Genomic DNA, 23,976 nt, shown 5'->3' on the forward strand with positions numbered 1-23,976 from the left:
TTGTTGTTATTATAGCCTGACTCAGGTGGGGTGTGGGACGACTGGTTTAGCTGTTGTTGTTATTATAGCCTGACTCAGGTGGGGTGTGGGATGACTGGTTTAGCTGTTGTTGTTATTATAGCCTGACTCAGGTGGGTGTGGGATGACTGGTTTAGCTGTTGTTGTTATTATAGCCTGACTCAGGTGGGGTGTGGGACGACTGGTTTAGCTGTTGTTGTTATTATAGCCTGACTCAGGTGGGGTGTGGGATGACTGGTTTAGCTGCTGTGTTGTTATTATAGCCTGACTCAGGTGGGGTGTGGGATGACTGGTTTAGCTGTAGTTGTTATTATAGCCTGACTCAGGTAGGGTGTGGGATGACTGGTTTAGTTGTTGTTGTTATTATAGCCTGACTCAGGTGGGGTGTGGGATGACTGGTTTAGCTGTAGTTGTTATTATAGCCTGACTCAGGTGGGGTGTGGGATGACTCGTTTAGTTGTTGTTGTTATTATAGCCTGACTCAGGTGGGGTGTGGGATGACTGGTTTAGTTGTTGTTGTTGTTATTATAGCCTGACTCAGGTAGGGTGTGGGATGACTGGTTTAGCTGTTGTTGTTATTATAGCCTGACTCAGGTGGGGAGTGGGATGACTGGTTTAGCTGTTGTTGTTATTATAGCCTGACTCAGGTGGGGTGTGGGATGACTGGTTTAGCTGTTGTTATTATTATAGCCTGACTCAGGTGGGGTGTGGGATGACTGGTTTAGTTGTTGTTGTTATTATAGCCTGACTCAGGTGGGGTGTGGGATGACTGGTTTAGTTGTTGTTATTATAGCCTGACTCAGGTGGAGAGTGGGATGACTGGTTTAGCTGTTGTTGTTATTATAGCCTGACTCAGGTGGGGTGTGGGATGACTGGTTTAGTTGTTGTTGTTATTATAGCCTGACTCAGGTGGGGTGTGGGATGACTGGTTTAGTTGTTGTTGTTATTATAGCCTGACTCAGGTGGGGTGTGGGATGACTGGTTTAGCTGTTGTTGTTATTATAGCCTGACTCAGATGGGGAGTGGGATGACTGGTTTAGCTGTTGTTGTTATTATAGCCTGACTCAGGTGGGGTGTGGGATGACTGGTTTAGTTGTTGTTGTTATTATAGCCTGACTCAGGTGGGGTGTGGGATGACTGGTTTAGTTGTTGTTGTTATTATAGCCTGACTCAGGTGGGGTGTGGGATGACTGGTTTAGTTGTTGTTGTTATTATAGCCTGACTCAGGTAGGGTGTGGGATGACTGGTTTAGCTGTTGTTGTTATTATAGCCTGACTCAGGTGGGGTGTGGGATGACTGGTTTAGTTGTTGTTGTTATTATAGCCTGACTCAGGTAGGGTGTGGGATGACTGGTTTAGCTGTTGTTGTTATTATAGCCTGACTCAGGTGGGGTGTGGGATGACTGGTTTAGCTGTTGTTGTTATTATAGCCTGACTCAGGTAGGGTGTGGGTTGACTGGTTTAGCTGTTGTTGTTATTATAGCCTGACTCAGGTGGGGTGTGGGATGACTGGTTTAGCTGTTGTTGTTATTATAGCCTGACTCAGGTGGGGTGTGCTGTTGGGTGTCTTTGTCAGTATGTTTCAGTGAGATTAAGTTTGCACACATTCACTCATGTTGCACATGTCCTTTACTTATAATTCATCCTTGACCTTGGTCAATAAGACCATCATGACCTTGGTCAATAAGACCTTCCTTGATCTTGGTCAACAAGACCATCCTGACCTTGGTCAATAAGACCATCCTGACCTTGGTCAACAAGACCATCCTGACCTTGGTCAATAAGACCATCCTGACCTTGGTCAAGAAGACCTTCCTTGACTTTGATCAATAAGACCATCCTTGACCTTGGTCAATAAGACCATCCTGACCTTGGTCAATAAGACAATCCTGACCTTGGTCATTAAGACCATCCTTGACTTTGGTCAACAAGGCCTTCCTTGACCTTGGTCAATATGACCATCATGACCTTGGTCAATAAGACCTTCCTTGACCTTGGTCATTAAGACCATCCTTGACCTTGGTCAATAAGACTATCCTTGACTTTGGCGGATATAAGGGTGTTAAATGTGATAAACTAATTAACAGCCAATTTCTGGAATTTACTTTTAATTTGATATAAAACAATAATTGGTTGAATTTCAGCTCACAGATGCCTTCATTAGCAAATATTTTAACATAATTGGGGAAAAAATGATACCTGATATCAATTTCTAAGGCAAATGTTCTAAGGCAGTGAACTGATTAGATATGTTCTATTTGATATTTTTCGCAAAAATGATTTTAGTTTTCAAATTTGAGAAAATAAAATAAACCACCTCTACTTCTAAATCCGGCTCCAAACAAGTTGGTACATATACTGTACCTATATATATATAGAGACAGCCACAGAGGTGTTAGGCACCTTAATCGGATCCACATAAAGCTGTTTATAATGTTAGGTAGAGGACATCTCCTTTGTATACACGGATTACCGCTAAGGGAAGTATTATGATATGGATTGTGCCTCAAACTAGGAAGTGTAACAGGGCAAGTAAATAATTAATATTTACTCAGCCGAATCAAATGCTTGGGTAGACTGTGTATACATACATTTATGATTGTCTGTACCATTGTATGGTAATCCATCAGGTGTTCATGTCTGTCAACAAAAAGTGTCTCATTGTCAACAATGTACTAATCTCTTGTTACTCCATTAATATTACATCTATGCATGTTTTGAAAATTGTGTTTGAAAAATTCAGGAGTATTACCATTTCAGTATGATGGTCTATGGACACATAATCGTTGGTTTTGCAGATTGTAACAATCTCATCTTGTATCCCTTAACTCATTCATCCCTGAAAATTCATAATGAATTATTCCAGCCCTTGACATGGAGGAGTTCATATGTGTCTACAGGGTTTAATGAGCTGAAGTTACTAGGTGACCTGTATTCTGTCACTATATACCCTTCCTGATCTACCTTTTATCTGCCTTTTGTTACTAGGTGACCTGTATTCTGTCAAGGTGTTGCCCCCTCACTATATACCCTTCCTGATCTACCCTTTATCTTCCTTTTGTTACTAGGTGACCTGTATTCTATCAAGGTGTTGCCCCCTCACTATATACCCTTCCTGATCTACCCTTTATCTTCCTTTTGTTACTAGGTGACCTGTATTCTGTCAAGGTGCTGCCCCCTCACTAGTATTCCCTTCCTGATCTACCCTTTATGTTCCTTTTGTTACTAGGTGACCTGTATGCTGTCAAGGTGTTGCCCCCTCACTATATACCCTTCCTGATCTACCCTTTATCTTCCTTTTGTTACTAGGTGACCTGTATTCTGTCAAGGTGTTGCCCCCTCACTATATACCCTTCCTGATCTACCCTTTATCTTCCTTTTGTTACTAGGTGACCTGTATTCTGTCAAGATGTTGCCCCCTCACTAGTATTCCCTTCCTGATCTACCCTTTATCTTCCTTTTGTTACTAGGTGACCTGTATTCTGTCAAGGTGTTGCCCCCTCACTATATACCCTTCCTGATCTACCCTTTATCCTCCTTTTGTTACTAGGTGACCTGTATTCTGTCAAGGTGTTGCCCCCTCACTATATACCCTTCCAGATCTACCCTTTATCTTCCTTTTGTTACTAGGTGACCTGTATTCTGTCAAGGTGTTGCCCCCTCACTATATACCCTTCCTGATCTACCCTTTATCTTCCTTTTGTTACTAGGTGACCTGTATTCTATCAAGGTGTTGCCCCCTCACTAAATATAGAACCTTCCTGATCTACCCTTTATCTTCCTTTTGTTACTAGGTGACCTGTATTCTGTCAAGGTGTTGCCCCCTCACTATATACCCTTCCTGATCTACCCTTTATCTTCCTTTTGTTACTAGGTGACCTGTATTCTGTCAAGGTGTTGCCCCCTCACTATAGACCCTTCCTGATCTACCCTTTATCTTCCTTTTGTTACTAGGTGACCTGTATTCTGTCAAGGTGTTGCCCCCTCACTATATACCCTTCCTGATCTACCCTTTATCTTCCTTTTGTTACTAGGTGACCAGTATTCTGTCAAGGTGTTGCCCCCTCACTATATACCCTTCCTGATCTACCCTTTATCTTCCTTTTGTTACTAGGTGACCTGTATTCTGTCAAGGTGTTGCCCCCTCACTATATACCCTTCCAGATCTACCCTTTATCTTCCTTTTGTTACTAGGTGACCTGTATTCTGTCAAGGTGTTGCCCCCTCACTATATACCCTTCCTGATCTACCCTTTATCTTCCTTTTGTTACTAGGTGACCTGTATTCTGTCAAGATGTTGCCCCCTCACTATATACCCTTCCTGATCTACCCTTTATCTTCCTTTTGTTACTAGGTGACCTGTATGCTGTCAAGGTGTTGCCCCCTCACTATATACCCTTCCTGATCTACCCTTTATCTTCCTTTTGTTACTAGGTGACCTGTATTCTGTCAAGGTGTTGCCCCCTTAATAGTATTCCCTTCCTGATCTACCCTTTATGTTCCTTTTGTTACTAGGTGACCTGTATGCTGTCAAGGTGTTGCCCCCTCACTATATACCCTTCCAGATCTACCCTTTATCCTCCTTTTGTTACTAGGTGACCTGTATTCTGTCAAGGTGTTGCCCCCTCACTATATACCCTTCCTGATCTACCCTTTATCTTCCTTTTGTTACTAGGTGACCTGTATTCTGTCCAGGTGTTGCCCCCTCACTAAATATATAACCTTCCTGATCTACCCTTTATCTTCCTTTTGTTACTAGGTGACCTGTATTCTGTCAAGGTGTTGTCCCCTCACTAAATATAGAACCTTCCTGATCTACCCTTTATCTTCCTTTTGTTACTAGGTGACCTGTATTCTGTCAAGGTGTTGCTCCCTCACTATATACCCTTCCTGATCTACCCTTTATCTTCCTTTTGTTACTAGGTGACCTGTATTCTGTCAAGGTATTGCCCCCTCACTATATACCCTTCCTGGTCTACCCTTTATCTTCCTTTTGTTACTAGGTGACCAGTATTCTGTCAAGGTGTTGCCCCCTCACTATATACCCTTCCTGATCTACCCTTTATCTTCCTTTTGTTAGTAGGTGACCTGTATTCTGTCAAGGTGTTGCCCCCTCACTATATACCCTTCCTGATCTACCCTTTATCTTCCTTTTGTTACTAGGTGACCTGTATTCTGTCAAGGTGTTGCCCCCTCACTATATACCCTTCCAGATCTACCCTTTATCTTCCTTTTGTTACTAGGTGACCTGTATTCTGTCAAGGTGTTGCCCCCTCACTATATACCCTTCCTGATCTACCCTTTATCTTCCTTTTGTTACTAGGTGACCTGTATTCTGTCAAGATGTTGCCCCCTCACTATATACCCTTCCTGATCTACCCTTTATCTTCCTTTTGTTACTAGGTGACCTGTATGCTGTCAAGGTGTTGCCCCCTCACTATATACCCTTCCTGATCTACCCTTTATCTTCCTTTTGTTACTAGGTGACCTGTATTCTGTCAAGGTGTTGCCCCCTTAATAGTATTCCCTTCCTGATCTACCCTTTATGTTCCTTTTGTTACTAGGTGACCTGTATGCTGTCAAGGTGTTGCCCCCTCACTATATACCCTTTCAGATCTACCCTTTATCCTCCTTTTGTTACTAGGTGACCTGTATTCTGTCAAGGTGTTGCCCCCTCACTATATACCCTTCCTGATCTACCCTTTATCTTCCTTTTGTTACTAGGTGACCTGTATTCTGTCCAGGTGTTGCCCCCTCACTAAATATATAACCTTCCTGATCTACCCTTTATCTTCCTTTTGTTACTAGGTGACCTGTATTCTGTCAAGGTGTTGCCCCCTCACTAAATATAGAACCTTCCTGATCTACCCTTTATCTTCCTTTTGTTACTAGGTGACCTGTATTCTGTCAAGGTGTTGCTCCCTCACTATATACCCTTCCTGATCTACCCTTTATCTTCCTTTTGTTACTAGGTGACCTGTATTCTGTCAAGGTATTGCCCCCTCACTATATACCCTTCCTGGTCTACCCTTTATCTTCCTTTTGTTACTAGGTGACCTGTATGCTGTCAAGGTGTTGCCCCTCACTATATACCCTTCCTGATCTACCCTTTATCTTCCTTTTGTTACTAGGTGACCTGTATTCTGTCAAGGTGTTGCCCCCTCACTATATACCCTTCCTGATCTACCCTTTATCTTCCTTTTGTTACTAGGTGACCTGTATTCTGTCAAGATGTTGCCCCCTCACTAGTATTCCCTTCCTGATCTACCCTTTATCTTCCTTTTGTTACTAGGTGACCTGTATTCTGTCAAGGTGTTGCCCCCTCACTATATACCCTTCCTGATCTACCCTTTATCCTCCTTTTGTTACTAGGTGACCTGTATTCTGTCAAGGTGTTGCCCCCTCACTATATACCCTTCCAGATCTACCCTTTATCTTCCTTTTGTTACTAGGTGACCTGTATTCTGTCAAGGTGTTGCCCCCTCACTATATACCCTTCCTGATCTACCCTTTATCTTCCTTTTGTTACTAGGTGACCTGTATTCTATCAAGGTGTTGCCCCCTCACTAAATATAGAACCTTCCTGATCTACCCTTTATCTTCCTTTTGTTACTAGGTGACCAGTATTCTATCAAGGTGTTGCCCCCTCACTATATACCCTTCCTGATCTACCCTTTATCTTCCTTTTGTTACTAGGTGACCAGTATTCTGTCAAGGTGTTGCCCCCTCACTATATACCCTTCCTGATCTACCCTTTAACTTCCTTTTGTTACTAGGTGACCTGTATTCTATCAAGGTGTTGCCCCCTCACTATATGACCTTCCTGATCTACCCTTTATCTTCCTTTTGTTACTAGGTGACATGTTTTCTGTCAAGGTGTTGCCCCCTCACTATATACCCTTCCTGATCTACCCTTTATCTTCCTTTTGTTACTAGGTGACCTGTATTCTGTCAAGGTGTTGCCCCCTCACTAGTATTCCCTTCCTGATCTACCCTTTATCTTCTTTTTGTTATCAGGTGAACATGACCTGTGTTTTGCCTGATGATGTTTCATTGATCTTTTTGCTAATCAATATTTTGCACTTTGACTACAAACATGTACCATGATGTTCGAGGAAAAAGCACTGCTTTGCTTGTTTCTTTTGTTGTTGTTTTTTTTTTTGTGGAAAAAAAGAAGACTAAATAAAGATAAAGAAGTATCATGTGAGTTTGACAATCATTTATGCATAATTCCATGTTTCAAACAAGAAGAAAAGGAGCAATACGTATGGTTCATTTTGTTAAGAACTGATTAGTTGCACTTCCATGCATGTACTTTAAATCCTGGATTCTGGATATTTCCACTGTACTGTGGCATTGTACAACAGTTTGTGAGGCTAAAGATAGATATTGTTGTATGTTTATTTCTTATATATCTAATGTTTAATCCTGACACTAACTCACCTTTATCATGTTACAGATGATGATGCAGTTCATAAAGAGAAATCAAGATGGCCGACTGGACCAGTCTTATCACCATGGCGATAGGGATATGGAGGATCTGTAGTGTGTAAGATCTTATCAGTCTTTGTTTTACTGGTTGTTTGGTCCAACCGACATCCATGGCTGATCTGCTGTCAGCAAGGTCAAAGCGTGTGCACATTGTGCGACGCATGAGCATGGAAACGTACATGGTACGTATATATCCAGGGTCACTTACATACGAATGTGAGTTCACTTCTATAGAAGCAGAAAAAACGACGTCAGCGCTGGAAATTGTTGCCGTAGCTGTAAACAAACTACGACTTGGAAGTTCTGATAACTACGAATTAGCAGAAGTTTTATCGACTGGTGGTCAGTTGTGTAAAGAAAGACGACTTGAGCCATCTGAAAATCCAGTGCGGATTCAACTTCTGTGGCCAAAAATCATAAACGCCGAAATGGAAAGGGGCTCTGGATTAACTGGTTATAGGTTCTACCTACGTAAAAAAGACCCTGCTAATCATACACGGACGTCGTCCTGGCAGGATTACCATGACATTACGAGTCCTGCCGATACATTTCTCACCAGTTTCTTACAGTCACCCACGAACAACAAAGAATACCCAGACCTTTGTAACTTACCTGATCTGAACGAACGGACACTTCTAGACAATATAAAGTCCAGGTACCACAACTCCAATATATATACCTATGTTGGATCTATACTTATAGCTGTGAATCCATTCAAATTCTTTCCCATTTACAACCCGAAATATGTCAAAATGTACCAGAATAAACGTTTAGGTGAACTACCACCACATATATTTGCAATCGCCGATGCAGCATTCTACACTATGTTGAGACAAAAGAAAAATCAGTGTATAGTGATTTCTGGGGAGTCAGGGTCGGGGAAGACGGAGAGCACCAACCTTCTGCTGCATCACCTGACGGCCCTCAGTCAGAAGGGAGCTCACGGCAGTGGGGTGGAGCAGACCATCCTTGGGGCAGGACCCGTGTTAGAGGTGAGTGGCTCCTTCAAATTTCAGTCTTGATTCCGTTTAAATATATTTTAAAAATTGTCTCAGTGATGATTAAGAAAAACTCCATCTATTTGTTCAGGCCATTCAACAGAAATGACAGACAAAGTATACGTAATTAAAGTGCTGTTGAAACTTCTTGCATGTTCCTTCAGTTACAGTCATAGATGATCATGAATGATACCCTAATCACAGTCATGCTCTTAGGTATGTTACATTGGAATGAAGGACACAAGGTCAACCCACTATCGAAGCCTATAAGTTATATTAGTGAACTTAGAACAGTGATGTAGGCCTGCATTCAAAAGAGGATTTTATTTTCCTGGTGTTGAACTGGCAGAAGGTCAGCACATCGTAGGTTTCTTTTGGTCCAAAACTGCTTTAGACTCAAATCAATGATAAAAACTCATGGAAATTAGTCAGAAATGCACTTTAATTTTATTTTTAAATTAACAAAGGTCAATTTTTAGTGTTGAAAGTAAAGTTCATTGGACGATCCATAAAAGAAATTTGAACCTGATATGAGATTGATTGTTAACGACATTAGAATTTGTGTTTGCTGACGATGATCGAACATCTCCCCACGTAATCAGGCTACATCCCACCATTCTCTGTCATTAGCCTAATTGAGTGTTATGACATATGTGTATTGTTTCATGTTGTAAATACACACATGGTACTGCTATCAACATCAACAAGTTAAAAACATGTAGGGTCTGTGGTTTCTCCGGAGCTGACATACAGAAGCCAATTTCATTACTCTAGCTATTTCCTGATTTCTTTGGCAGCCTTTCGTTGCAATTAAGCTTCAGTTTCCAGTTTACCTATGAAAATTCACAAATTTTGCAAACCTCTCTCCCCACAAAAAAAAAAAAAAAAAATCTGAACAGCTTTATGATCCTATATGTGGCTAAAATATATTATTTGGATTGTTATTCTGCAAATATTGTCTAAACCACCTGTAAAAATTCAAAAACCTTTTTTTATATATATAAAGAAAATTTATTGTTAAAATTTTTCCAAATACATGATGAACCATTGTATGAAATTTTACTTATGAATTCCAATCATAAGAAATTAGAAGACTGGTCATGATACCGAAACTCCAAAATTTTATGTTTCTATGGAAGAATTTTGATGGAGCACGACAACTATCAACTTACTGAAAAACTTCTTGTACATATATATCCAAGTTCTACATATATATCCAAGTTTTAAATTCCCCTGTCTAGCCAAATATTTTAGGGGGAGATAACCATGGTGTAATATCTAGTTTACTATCGATGCTCCAGGTAGTGCAGTAGACTGTGTAGTACTTACCCTTCCTGGTACAGTCTGTGGTTTTGGGGGTGCCAGACGGTGCAAGATGATCAACCACCTGCTTACCATATACTCTAGGTCGAAAATTGTCATGAGGTGAATTATGAAAATGGGGAGTAAGCTATCTAAAACCTGACAGCTGAACATGATTGATAACACCTCACTGTACCCTTTTATAAACAATCTTCTTTGGATACAAACATCGGAAACTTTACTTAACATGTTGTTATCATCCATATAACATGAAAAGGAAAACCTGTTACTGCATTAGTTAATGTAAATGATGCTCTCTGATATAGGGTTAAAATAATATACGTTTTACATATATACAAAGACAAGATGGCAATCTATTTACTTCACTGTGTACCATTGGTTAAATACTGCTTAAACCTATTACAGTTGAATGTAAATAGCCATGCCTGAAATACCTACAGGAGCTTGCAGACAAAGTGTCGCGTAATGACCAGACAAAGTCTCCTATATCCCTGAAAACTTGTATTGTAAGATGTTCCAGCTACAATGATGATAATCTCAGAATGACTGTTACAAAGACATTTGTTTATGTGTTTGAGTTAATATAAAAATGTTGCTATACATCAATAAGAGTTGCCAATCAGATTAGAACATTCCGATGTAAAGTGTTATCCTGCTGAAATGTCACTGTTAGATACCATTATACAGTTGGTGGCCAACACACTACCACCTAATGAGAGAGTACATACAAATACACTGGCTCATACATACAGTCGTTATTGGAATATATCAGCATCGCAAAACACACAACAAAAGCTTCAGTATGTGGAGTCTGACACCCAGTGATTCGGACAAAATATTTTGTATATAGATTTCATAACTATTTCAATGTTTTTGCGATTCAAACCTAATATATCAATTCAAGAAAATCTCAATTGAGTCTGATGTTTTGATAGGCCATGTTTACATGAAACGTGTAAACTCCAGAACTTTTTTTTACTTCAGTTTTTATGTCAGTATTCACATGTTTGGCATCAGACATCAGTAAATGACAGACATTATCACAGGAACATTTGGAGAAAGTTTGATTAGCAATGTTTATACAGCTAGCTTGCAGATGAATACATGCATTACTGGGTCACCTACTTCTATAAACTCAGGATAAATGGCACTTCTAGTTTATAGCAACTTTTGGTGTTAGTTTTTAGGAAGCAAGGTACTATCAATTGTCACTGGCCCCAGAAAATAAAGATGAGTGTCAAATGTCTCCGGGTCCAGGACCACAATTTAGCCTCCGCCTCATACTCTCTAACATTTCACTCCTGCAAGACATAAAAAAAGTTCAAGAAGCATTGGTGTACAATCATGATCTTTTTAGTTTGTAGTTTGTTTGAAACTCATTATCAGTATACGTTTGGGGTTTGTTATAACTGTGAAACTGAGATATAATTATAAATGGTGTTCTTCCTCTTGTACCTTATATATTTTATTGTTGTTTTGTCCCTGTGCTATAGCTTTCCTTACTACACACAGGACAGGAAGGATGTTGAGGACTAGATACATTAGGTAGATTGGAACAGACATAGTGTCATCCTATTCAAGGACACATATTTGTAGTTACATATTCTTAACAGCCGTTGATGGCGTGTTTTTCAAGGAGACAACAAACAGATATGATGATATATATCTTTGGACAAGGGTAAACTCTTCCATCCCCTTAGACACACTTGAACTCATCTAATTCTAAGGTTTAGAACAGTCCATCATTAAATTTAAGGGGTACTTAAATTGGGTAGAGGTATGAAAACAAAGTTGTTGATGTTACAGAAAAAGGTCTGCTGAGGACACAAGTACGGTAACCATGTGTTCCTACTGAATAGTTCTAAGGAAAATGACAGAAACACTGCATTTCCATCTGTTAAAGTAAATTTAAAGGACACTTGAGATCACACATGGTCACCATTTGTATTGTCACATATTGTCACCAGTTGTGCTATTTATCCAACTCAGATATGGTTTATCTTCATATTCTTCCATATTCTGAATATGGCTGTATCAGAATTATTTATGCATTAATCATGTACGGGTATATAATTAATACTCTCAGGTATAGGTGAGGCTGTGGTGGCCGTGTTGTTCAGATGTCTCGACATATTATAATACCACAAGCTGAAATCACATATGCAGTAGTTACCGAGTGCTGACAGTACGTTGGTGGTTTTCTGCGAGTATTCTGGCTTTCCTCCACCTTCAACCATGGCATGCCTGAAACAACCCTAGCTCAAAACCAAGTATAGGTGCATTTAAAGGATAATCCAGAGTAAGATTTCGTTTGGGATGAGGAATTTTTCTCATTATTGTTGACAAGTTATCCGGTCCCTGCTTTTATGGTTGCATTCAATGTACTTGGTCAGTGTCGTTGGAAGTATGCTGGGAGATAGTAATGTAAAAAGGGCAGGAGTTGCTAGCAATATAAAAAGGGTAGGAGTTGCTAGCAATATAAAAAGGGCAGGAGTTGCTAGCAACATAAAAAGGGCAGGAGTTGCTCTTTTACAAGGAGACACAACACAAATATACCACAGCCTCTCAACCCATACAGATATTCATACATGCACACATTGCATATCACAGCCTCTCAACCCATACAGATATTCATACATGCACACATTGCATACCACAGCCTCTCAACCCATACAGATATTCATACATGCACACATTGCACACAAGAAAGGCTGTCCATAAATGACCCGAGCTGTGAATAAGACTTTACAAAAACCTAATCAACAAACCTATCAATCTATTAAAAAAGAACAAATACAATTCCTTATTGGTAACTAATTCTAAGTTGACCAGATTTCACTTTATATGAATCCTGTTTATGCTTTTTGATTTGAAACATTTCCAATATATATTGAATCATTGAAGGATTGGTGGTTAATGCTAGCTAAAATGATTACAGTGAAATGGTGTGTATGTGTGACACACAGCGTGACAGGAAGGATGTACAGTATGATGTTCCCAGGATGTACCTTACCCAGGGTCATTACTATACACCAACAGACTACACATTTATAGGTTTTATCACCTCTCAGTTCTTATACAAGTATACAATTCAAAAAAGTTTTATTTGATTGTCAAAAATCTAGTCATTTCAAATTTTAGTCATAGAACTTCAGCTTTTACTTGGGAGAAAATTAAGGTATGGCCTTGATCAGTTTTGGGGCTTGTCACCATTTGGGGCAGCTCTCTGGTCATAAAAAAAGTTTCTGAAACACTTGTGGGTAACATCAGTTGAAAGTTAATGAGGTCAAATAGTAAATAGAAATTATTATAAAAGGACTTAATTCCAAAGAGGATAATTTTTTGGGGATATACATTCGAAGATTTAGATAAGGCTGCAGGATTACACTTAAAATTTCTGTATTATAGTTCTAGCATACTGGAATGACACTTTTCCAACTCATAGTTTCACCATTGGCTTAATTCTTCAGCCTGTATATTTCATCAACATGTGTGTAGTTCGGGGAACTTCCCACTCACTTACCACACATACATGTACAGTGTCCAATTTTGACAAAGATGCATCTAGTTAGTTAGACATGTTAATGGCTTTCTGGATATCTGTGTGTTATGACATGTGTGGGCTCATTAATTATGCCCGTTTGTATTGATATTAGTACCTCAGGAATAAGACTGGAAGGGGACTTATTTGATCGACTGAATACTGGAATTTAGAATTAAGTATTATTTGTGTCAGTCGAGAATACTGGAATTTAGAATTAAGTACTATTTGCGTCAGTCTTGCATGGTAATGATATGAGGGACATTTTATACAGGAGGAAGTACAGAGGCTAGACAGAACTGGTCTTATACCAAGGTTATGTTTATCTGAGTGCTGGCTTGTGGCCATACTTGTGTGGGATAAACCATCAGATGTTATTGATCTTCTACAGTTAAAATCTTACAAGACCAGGAAAACATCCAAAAGTTATAATGACTAAATACCTGTTACAGTTTCTTGTTAAAATGACTAAAAATCATCAAGAACCCAACACTGAACAGTTAATTATTAAAAGATATTTTCGAAAAGTCATGGAGAAAGAGTGATCAGAATTGTCAGCCAAATATCAGGGTAGACATTTTATATCTTCGTTGTGAGACATCTACCTAAGTCTTTTACATGTGTAACTTTCGCATTGTATATCTTGCTTTACATTCTTTTTACAAAGCAAATATTCCAAAAGCTAAAATTTGAGATATTATCATCTGTGAAAACTGATTGCTGAATTGATCTATGAAGGAACTAGGGGTAGTACATGTACATAGCAAGTCTTTTGAGTAGGTATTTATCTACCAAGTTTTCTCTGTATAGTGTAACATCTGGTACTATTGCCAGATGTCCACCCATGTGTGCTGCTACTGCTGCCCGCATCATTAACCCCTAACCACCCTCTCTGTCACACTGACTCTGCTGCAAAAATTGTTTTCCTTAGTAAGAGGGCATGGACAATTAGTTGGGTGTATGTCAATCTTCCTGTCACCATTATATATATAGTGGACCACTGTGTGGGATGTGTAACACAGAATTACAGTAAGGGAGAGGTATACATCTATATAATATATAGAGGACCACTGTGTGGGATGTGTAACACGGAATTACAGTAAGTGAGAGGTATACATCTATAAATATATAGAGGAACACTGTGTGGGACATGTAACACGGAATTACTGTAAGGGAGAGGTATATACACATCTATATAATATATAGAGGACCACTGTGTGGGATATGTAACACAGAAATACAGTAAGGTAGGGAGGTACATACATCCATGTATGTGTCTCTACCATGAAATAGCAGTATCCTTTTGTGTCCATAACATTATATTCTGTCTTGTTTTAAAACGACTGAGTAATCTCTGGAACTACCAATATGATTTTCACATGGTCAAAGAAGATGCTCCGTCAGCTGAATGACAGAGACCATTTTTAACATTATAAACAAGCCACATTGACCGGCCCCTTTAAATCCCCCCAACTGCCATGTGAGTAGTGGGAGTCTTTAAAGGAGCGGGTCAATGTGACCAGGGATCAATCTAGCTCTGACTTATTACTGTTTATGGGTAAATTTCCCCTCAAGGAATGAAATCCCTTCTGGCCTAAAATTCCCCTGAAGGTTTAAAAATTCCCCATTTGAAGCTAAAAAAATTACCGTTTTCGTAAGACAATTTCCCCTTTGACTTATTTTTGATTATTTTTTTTTTACTTTTGTTTGCAAATTTCTTTATATTTATCATAAAGCTACTGAATATTTTATGATAAACTCAAATTTGTCATTATTGAGCTTAAAATCTTGTTTTACTAAATTCAAAAATAAAATTAGTTGTTTTACAGTGATTTTTCATCAAAATGAATATAATTTTGGAGCAAAATAAGAAGATTCAAATTCCCCTTTATTTCGCCAAACTTTCCCCATATTTTGAAAAAGGGTAGTTTCCCCCCAAACCTAGATTGATCCCTGGTGACTTGTCTAAAGTGTTTAATATGGTCTCTTGACGGAGCATCTTCTTTGGCTCAGTTGGTAAAGTTGTGGATATTTTTGCCACATTACCTGGGTTTGATTCCTGGTCTGGCACATATGATGATTGTCCTGTTTTGATTAGAAAAGGAAGCTGTCATATGAATCATACATGTACCTAGGCCACAATGACCCATATTTGAAATTACGTGTGTCATAAATCCTAATTAGGTCACAGTGGCCCAAATTTTGACCCTATGAACTATACTGGAAGTAAAACAACTTGTTCAGACTCGATCAACCTCTAACTCTGCTAGTCACTGAATTCATATCAAAAAGTTACTTCTAAATTACAGTCATTAAAGGTTAGTAAAAGTTGCTATTTGAAATGGAAACTTTTTGTTGTTGTGCATTGTAACATTTATCATCTTTAGTATGTTACTTTTATAATCACCTTTTTATCCTCTATCTGATAAATATCTTTGGGTATTAACTATATCCTGGTGAAGGATGAATTTCTAGAGGCATCATTGGACCTATTTTACTTAAGCCCTTGAAAGAAATTGAAAGTGATTAATTCTCTGTGAAACGTCAGATTTGATTCTTGTACCTCACAATCAATAAAAGCCTACTCCGAGGCAGCAGTACATGCATGTGTGATAGAGGTTTGGTTTAGTATTTGTGGTTTATTTATCATTTCTTTGTGGCAGAATCCACTAACTGTTTGTAAAGCTCTGTGTGTATATAAAGAAATGACAACAATTAACATATGAAGATACCATTTACATGAAAGTCAAATCATGTGTTTTTTTAGTTCATGAGATCTGCTTAAGGGCAGATTCCAGCAATGTTGTTATGTATGTATATGGCCTATTATTTTCTGTATGCAACAGGAGCATGCCGGTGGAACAAATATTGATTTAGCTTTGTGTTTCAGAGAACTACAAATATCCACAACTAGTGGCATAGAAGCCCATCGGAAACGGGTCTGATCACAGGACATGTAGACTGAAAATAAATCATTATAAATAAAACCAAGTAACTGAACAATACATGTATAAAGTGATCTAGGAATACTGGGCTTGATAGATGCAATGTTTATACTATGACAGATAGGAACCTGACACCAAGATGGAGTTCAGTGCGAATCCTGTGATAGCTAAAGGATTTGTTAATAAACAGAATGCATAAAAAATTAATTGAATCGTGGGATTCTTCACTAGCTTGGTGGTATTAGATATATGATGTATGCATGTGATTGTGGTAAAAACTTAACTACAATATCTAGATTATGGTTTTATGTGACAGGTTGAGTGAAGGCGTGTGGTTTTTGTACATACAGGAGCTGGTGAATTAAGTCGGTCAGTATGGATATATCCAGACAATGTAGGCTTGTATGGCCAGTGAAACCTCATCTGTTGTCCAGACTTGCACAGCTTTTTAAATTGTGAAACCGTACATGGACTAAAATAACTAATGTGATGTCAGCTCCTTTTGTCATATATATGATATTTCGACTTTTATAATCAAAAAGTATCTCCCCTATTTTGTTATCTCCTTTTAAGAATATGATTGATGATAAAGGGTAAGATATTTCCTTGTTTTAAAATCAGCTGAATAGTTAAATATAAATGATAGCCAGTCTAGTACATTTCCTCCATTCCCTGTCCAATGTGAATGTTCAGACTTTTAAGTCCCTTGTTTGTAATCAGATGCCCTTACTTCCTGTGATGTTCAGACTCTGTTTACTTCCAGTGAACCTGTTGATCAAGTCTATAACCTGTGTCCAGTGATGTAGGGCCATGTTGTACCAGCTCCACACAGCAGAAACAAGTTTATTTGTTTGCCTGTTTATGCTAGCCCTGAGTTGTTGATAAACAGTGTTAGTAGAGAGAGTATGCAGTGACAATCTGGTACTGTGTATAAACAGTGGTAGTACTGACCACTGCCCATGGGAAACACTGGCTTCATTCATGGGTAGGAAATGATGCTCCTGAGTCAGGTATTCTACTTTCAAAATTCTGTAAAACCTGACCCATCTGTCCTCATCACTAACTCCTGGCACCTCCAAATCAAATTCTGGATTATAACCTAGCTAGCCCATAGATGAAATTTCAAATAAGCAAGCTATGACAGAATTCAAGGCAAGGAAAACTTGACCCTTTAATGATTTGTTGTATTAGTGTCAGAAACGAGAAAATTCTCCACACACTGATACATGTATAGTTTTAATTCTTAATTCAAAATTTTTTATTACTATAGGAAAAAAAATGAACTGTAATGGGGTTGACACTTGTCAAAGTAAATGTCTACAATACTAAACTCCAACTGGAATTAATCTGATATGAAAATGATTGATTCTAAAATTCACATGTCTTCACTAGATAGACTGGTACTGGAATCTCCCCAGTACTAGTCAGCATCTAAAATTCAAAGGACAACATGTCTTCATAGATAGACTGTTACTGGAATTTTCCCAGTCAGCATCGGTGTCAAAATATTGGAATATGAGATAGGAGGAATGCAGTAAGATTAGTAGCCTGCCACTGACTCACTTTGGAGTATGGTTTGACCACTAACGTGTACTGACCAGTACTAATTATCGACCTGTCAGTCCTATTTATTCCCTCGGTCAGTAACAACAGATGATGGTACAAGTCTGTTCCATACCAATTGAATCTCTGTTAATATAGCAGTTGACAGGCCACCAGAAACTGAGATACAATGTATTAGAATTTCATAACATCAACTTGAGGTCTTAGCTAGGTCTAGTGGTCAGGCTGTCTCTATAATTATAGTTATATTATTTTTAATTATACATATTCATTATGTAAACCATCTAACTGCCACAGTATTTCTTTTGGGTTGATTGTCCATATAAATATTCTTTTTAAATCATTAACAAATGAACACAAAATTCCCCGATTATTATGATTCAGTACTAAACTCTTGGACTCTGGCTTATTGTTGAGTATTGATTTCTGTCTGGATTCTATTTACATGTAATTTTTTATGGTCCTGATTTAAGCTTTGTCTGGTCATATAGTATATCTTGTCTTCAACTGAAGCTGAAATGTTTTGAATAATTTTCTACTTGCAAATTGCTTTATCATTTAAATTCTTATATTGATTGTGGGAAAGTGGGAAATTATTGAGATTAGTGGATTAGTGTTTTAACCAATTATTTAGATAAGTAAATGATAGCCCATTACAGCCATATATCTGACCAGTGAACTCTTAGAGACCCTTATCATGTGATATCACTGAGCTTATCCCACACCCCCACAACAACCCTGTAAAAACAAAACCCATCAGGACTGCTCTCAGGGCTGATGTTGATGGCCTTTGATAATGTCCAGCTCAGCAATGTCAGCCAATTATAAACTAACTGTCTGTATTCTGCATCTTGGCTTTAGATTCCAATTTCTCCCTGATACCATTATCAGAAAAATATAGCTACAGTTGAAGTCTCTTCTGTGTGAGTTCACTGTGTGTAACCTGGTACACCTAAATGTATCGCTACATAGTTTTACTACATAGTTCTATGACTACATATGTTCATGTATAAGGCTATGATTACTTATGTAGATTATCTAGTAGGTGATCTTTTCAGTATTGAATATAATTTTATTTCTGGTCTTTTAATTGATATTAGAATAAAATCAATATGTGGTACAAGGAGATAGGTTGATCATGGAAACTACAAAACATTGATGTTCAGTTTTTGTTAGCTGACCCAGAAATTATTTGACATTGATGTGAAGGTTGAAGTTGACTCAGAAACTATTGACATTGATGTGTAGGTTGAAGATGACCCAGAAACTATTGACATTGATGTGAAGGTTGAAGATGACCCAGAAACTATTGACATTGATGTGTAGGTTGAAGATGACCCAGAAACTATTGACATTGATGTGTAGGTTGAAGATGACCCAGAAACTATTGACATTGATGTGAAGGTTGAAGATGACCCAGAAACTATTGACATTGATGTTAAGTTGAAGATGACTCAGAAACTATTGACATTGATGTGTAGGTTGAAGATGACCCAGAAACTATTGACATTGATGTGTAGGTTGAAGTTGACTCAGAAACTATTGACATTGATGTGTAGGTTGAAGATGACCCAGAAACTATTGACATTGATGTGTAGGTTGAAGATGACCCAGAAACTATTGACATTGATGTGTAGGTTGAAGATGACCCAGAAACTATTGACATTGATGTGTAGGTTGAAGATGACCCAGAAACTATTGACATTGATGTGTAGGTTGAAGATGACCCAGAAACTATTGACATTGATGTGAAGGTTGAAGATGACCCAGAAACTATTGACATTGATGTGTAGGTTGAAGATGACCCAGAAACTATTGACATTGATGTTAAGTTGAAGTTGACCTAGAAACTATTGACATTGATGTTAAGTTGAAGTTGACCTAGAAACTATTGACATTGATATGTTCAGTTTATAATTAGGTTGACCCAGAAACTTAATTAACATTGCCATTGACTCAGGAAGTGTTGATAGTGATCATCATGATATTGGTTTTATAGGTGTACCATTAATGTCCTTGTGGTTGACCAAGAACAGTTGACAGTGTGTTCTGGTATTTGAGCTGTGGTTGGCTAAAACATTAACATGGATTCTGTGCTGTTCAAGTTGATGTTGACCAGGGTTTAACCCTGAACTTCTGTAGTGTTTATTTGAGCAAGTACAGATGAACTGTTGATTGCAGTCTAACTTCATAGTTTATAAGATTATACTACATTTACAATCTGTTGAGAAGTAACTGGAAAGCCCATTACTGTACTTAAGTGTATATGTATATCAAGTCTCAAGTACAACCGTAAGGCATTCAACAGGTCGTGTTTTTCCTGTAACCCTCAAAAGTGGTGATTATGAGAAAGTACACAGTATGCTATTTCTGGATCTATGGACATTTCATTTAGTTATTTATGGTTGGAACAATTAATCACTAAAATTTAACTGCTAAGTGACATCTGAACTTAGATGTGAAACATATTACATTTAGGAGATGTCTTTTTAATGAATGTACATGTAATTTTAAAAATAATATAAGTTATAATAATTTTCAGTTATAAAGCAACAATTATCTTTTCATAAAATCTTCATTTACTATAATTTGAACTTGTAATATCTTTTTAAATAAAAGCGCATAAAAATTGGTGAGAACATTTTCAAGACTGCCAAGTAATATTTTTAAGTGGTTTGTCAATTAGGAGCAATGTCAGTTCGAAAATGACATATTAAATCGTCCTACGCAACTTCTTCATATAGAACTGGTTATGACTGAAATAGCCTGTTGATTTATATATAGATGCCTATGGTACCCTGTATGAGTGTTCTGCACCAAGGAGATGCTGATATTGGTGCAAACCTGCCATGTTAATTTAGATCAAGTGTTGTTAGTCTGACCGAGGGTCAGAGCGACCTTCTCCTATCTATTGTACCTCGCCATCAGTTACTCATCCTAATTAGTATGGCTGTCAACACACATCATTTTCATGTTAGAATCATTTTACTGCAAAATTGATCTTAATAAGAACTTTCATTCATATGTAACACATCAGGAGCTGGAGGTTGCTGCCAAAGTATATGCTGATTTTGTGTTGTGTATTAAATACAAAGACATAATGTTATGACTTTTTAGAATGTTTGAAGAACATAAGCAACAACAAGTAAGAGAATGATGGTCTGCTACACATATGGAAACATTTTTCAGTGAATCATTGACTTTTCCCAAACTATGGTAGTTTTTGTTTCTCTAGAAGCAGAGGAATAGACCGGGCTATGCTGTTTGATTTGTCCTTCAAATTTAAGTTTGGTACAACATCTAACCCTTACTTATTTCATTTGAAATATGTCTCACACTATTTGCTGAAGTAGCCACCAGCAACTACAGATATAGACCTCATCTCAAAATGACCTTGTCTGTCCTCAATGACCAGCAAAATGACCTTGTCTGTCCTTAATGACCAGCAAAATGACCTTGTCTGTCCCTATAATGACCAGCAAAATGACCTTGTCTGTCCCTATAATGACTAGCCCAAATGTCTTTAACGGATGATGTTCCTCATTAAACACAGCACAAATTTCCATTTATCCAGTCTGTAATGGCAGGGAAAAAAACTGAATAATGAGGTGTTGGTGAACAAGAAACATATGTCCATACTGATGGGGTTGTAACATACAGAAAATGTTTATATACAAATGAGGTTTTACATTCCTACCAGTTTTGAAATGTAACAGCATGTATATATGTGGGTGGTGGGGGAGGCTATGTAAACAGTGTACATACCCTGTTATATATACCTGTAGATATATAGTGGGTCACGCTGTTATATATACCTGTAGATATATAGTGGGTCACACCTACATCTGGGTAGGGACCACACGACCATAGCTTGGTACATCTGAGTAGGGACCACACGGCCATAGCTTGGTACGTCTGGGTAAGGACCACACGACCATAGCTTGGTACGTATGTCTGGGTAGGGACCACACGGCCATAGCTTGGTACGTATGTCTGGGTAGGGACCACACGGCCATAGCTTGGTACGTATGTCTGGGTAGGGACCACACGACCATAGCTTGGTACGTATGTCTGGGTAGGGACCACACGGCCATAGCTTGGTACGTATGTCTGGGTAGGGACCACACGGCCATAGCTTGGTACGTCTGGGTAGGGACCACACGGCCATAGCTTGGTACGTCTGGGTAGGGACCACACGGCCATAGCTTGGTACGTCTGGGTAAGGACCACACGGCCATAGCTTGGTACGTATGTCTGGGTAGGGACCACGCAACCATAGCGCGGTGGTACTTCCTACTGCTGAAGTCAGAGGTATGCATCACTTTGTAGACAATGATGTGTACTGAGAGTGTGTATTACCTGGACTGATTACCTGTCTGTAACTCCAGGTAAACTAATCAATGACATCAGATTGTAGACACACCTGTACTCTCAGGGCATCAAGTCCATATCTGACCAATACGTAGTTGTGAGATGGGGTTGAAGGTTTGTGTGAGATCAAGTCTATGGCCATGTGATCATGACAACATTTTTATCTTTAAATTAATTTAGCCTTTTCCTCACCTTCATACACTTCATTCTTCCATAAGATTCACTTTTCTATATCATCCCAATATGCTTTACAGGATTGCTTAATCCATAGTAGAGGTAAAAGGGAGGTTATCAACCATATTACCATATTTCACCCAATAAGATCCGGATCCCATGTGACTTAAAAATTGAAAAAATGTGATGGCTCTTGTGTTGGACCTAAATAAAACAATTTCTTTTCACAAAAGTGAGTAAGCCACAGAAATAAAAGAATCAATATAGCTTTCATATTTTGGTCTGTATTTTATTCAAGGTTACTGAAATTGAGACCGTGAAAAAGGGGAGGGGATCAAGTTTATAAGGACAGGAGTGCTTATTAGGTTGAGTATGGTATTCTAATGATATTTTTAATGAAGTTTGTGTGGGGGTTTACCACTAGTTTATTTGATGGTAAATCTAGCCTGTATGAGTGATGTGTATAGGATTTGGTGAGGGAGAGAGGATTAAGATTCTGCTCATTTTCTCTGGTTAAAAACCGTCTATGCATTCCAGTTGTTTAAAATCCTTGGTATAAAATTGGTTATCTTTTGCTTTCATCTAAAGAAAAATACAAAAATAAAGGAGCATGTTATTGTTAGGCGTTTGTATGTTACCATCTGTAGTCTGACAAGCTGATGAAGATAGACAGAACTTGTGCAGGCATCCTCAGATTGGATCTGAAAACTGAAAGTATTTTAAGATAATATTTGTGTACCCCATGCCGTCTATATACTACAGAGGAACTTCAAGCTGTTTTATTTCTGGTATCAAACCCTCACATACTGATGATCCCTGTAGATGTTGAATATAATATGACATTAGATGATATTTTTAACACCTCAGGTTAATCAACCTTATTAGTGTTAGTTAATGTTATTTAGAACAAAGGGACCATGCAGCTTGCTTTTAAAGCTACCTTTGTGATGATAGGTCTAGTTCTATTTAAAGGATCAAAAGTCAAAGGTATATCAAACTCCAAACAATTTTATAGATTTAAAAGTTTAAAGGGCCACTACCTTAACGAAACGGCTTTTAATTTTTAGAATAGGATTGTAAAACGAAATTGAAAATTTTGTAGAGTCACAAAAGTTATCAACGTACCAATAATACTACACTTACCATCACCTTCTAAACAAATTAAATACTAATTTTCATAACGCAGGCCGTCTTATGTTTCCCACCATCATCCTAATTACCGCGCGTCTGAATCTTCACTGTTGACATAGTTTACACAGCAGGGGAATCTTGCATTTGGTTGGTGTTATAACATCCTCTTAGGCCATTAATATACATTTTCATATATAATATTATTGGGTTGTTTTTTTTTAATAATTTTTGCTAGCAAAGGTAGTGGGCCTTTAATAAGCTATTTAATTTTTTTTTTTTTAATTTTGTTAATGAATTTTTCGGTAAAAACCAAGATAGTTTAGGGCCTGCAACTGTTAAATGATGTATAAACCAGCTCCCCTGTGTTGGTATATTACTTACAATTATCTGCTCGTGTTGGTAGGTATTGGTTGTTACGTCAT

The 23,976-nt window shown here is 38.1% G+C and overlaps 1 protein-coding gene across 9 annotated transcripts in view; it reads left to right on the plus strand.

Annotated features, from left to right (window-relative positions):
* LOC138332928 (unconventional myosin-IXb-like) overlaps positions 1-23,976 on the plus strand; it is a 98,999-nt gene that overhangs the window by 9,796 nt on the left and 65,227 nt on the right. For all 9 annotated transcript variants that reach the window (XM_069280966.1, XM_069280968.1, XM_069280970.1 and 6 more), the window contains exon 2: positions 7,477-8,500. In XM_069280966.1, the coding sequence (XP_069137067.1) occupies positions 7,619-8,500 (882 nt within the window). In that variant the 5' untranslated portion in view covers positions 7,477-7,618. The remainder of the gene's footprint in view (positions 1-7,476; positions 8,501-23,976) is intronic.

Source organism: Argopecten irradians, chromosome 10 (assembly GCF_041381155.1).
Source record: "Argopecten irradians isolate NY chromosome 10, Ai_NY, whole genome shotgun sequence".
In the NCBI taxonomy this organism is placed as follows: Eukaryota; Metazoa; Mollusca; class Bivalvia; order Pectinida; family Pectinidae; genus Argopecten; species Argopecten irradians.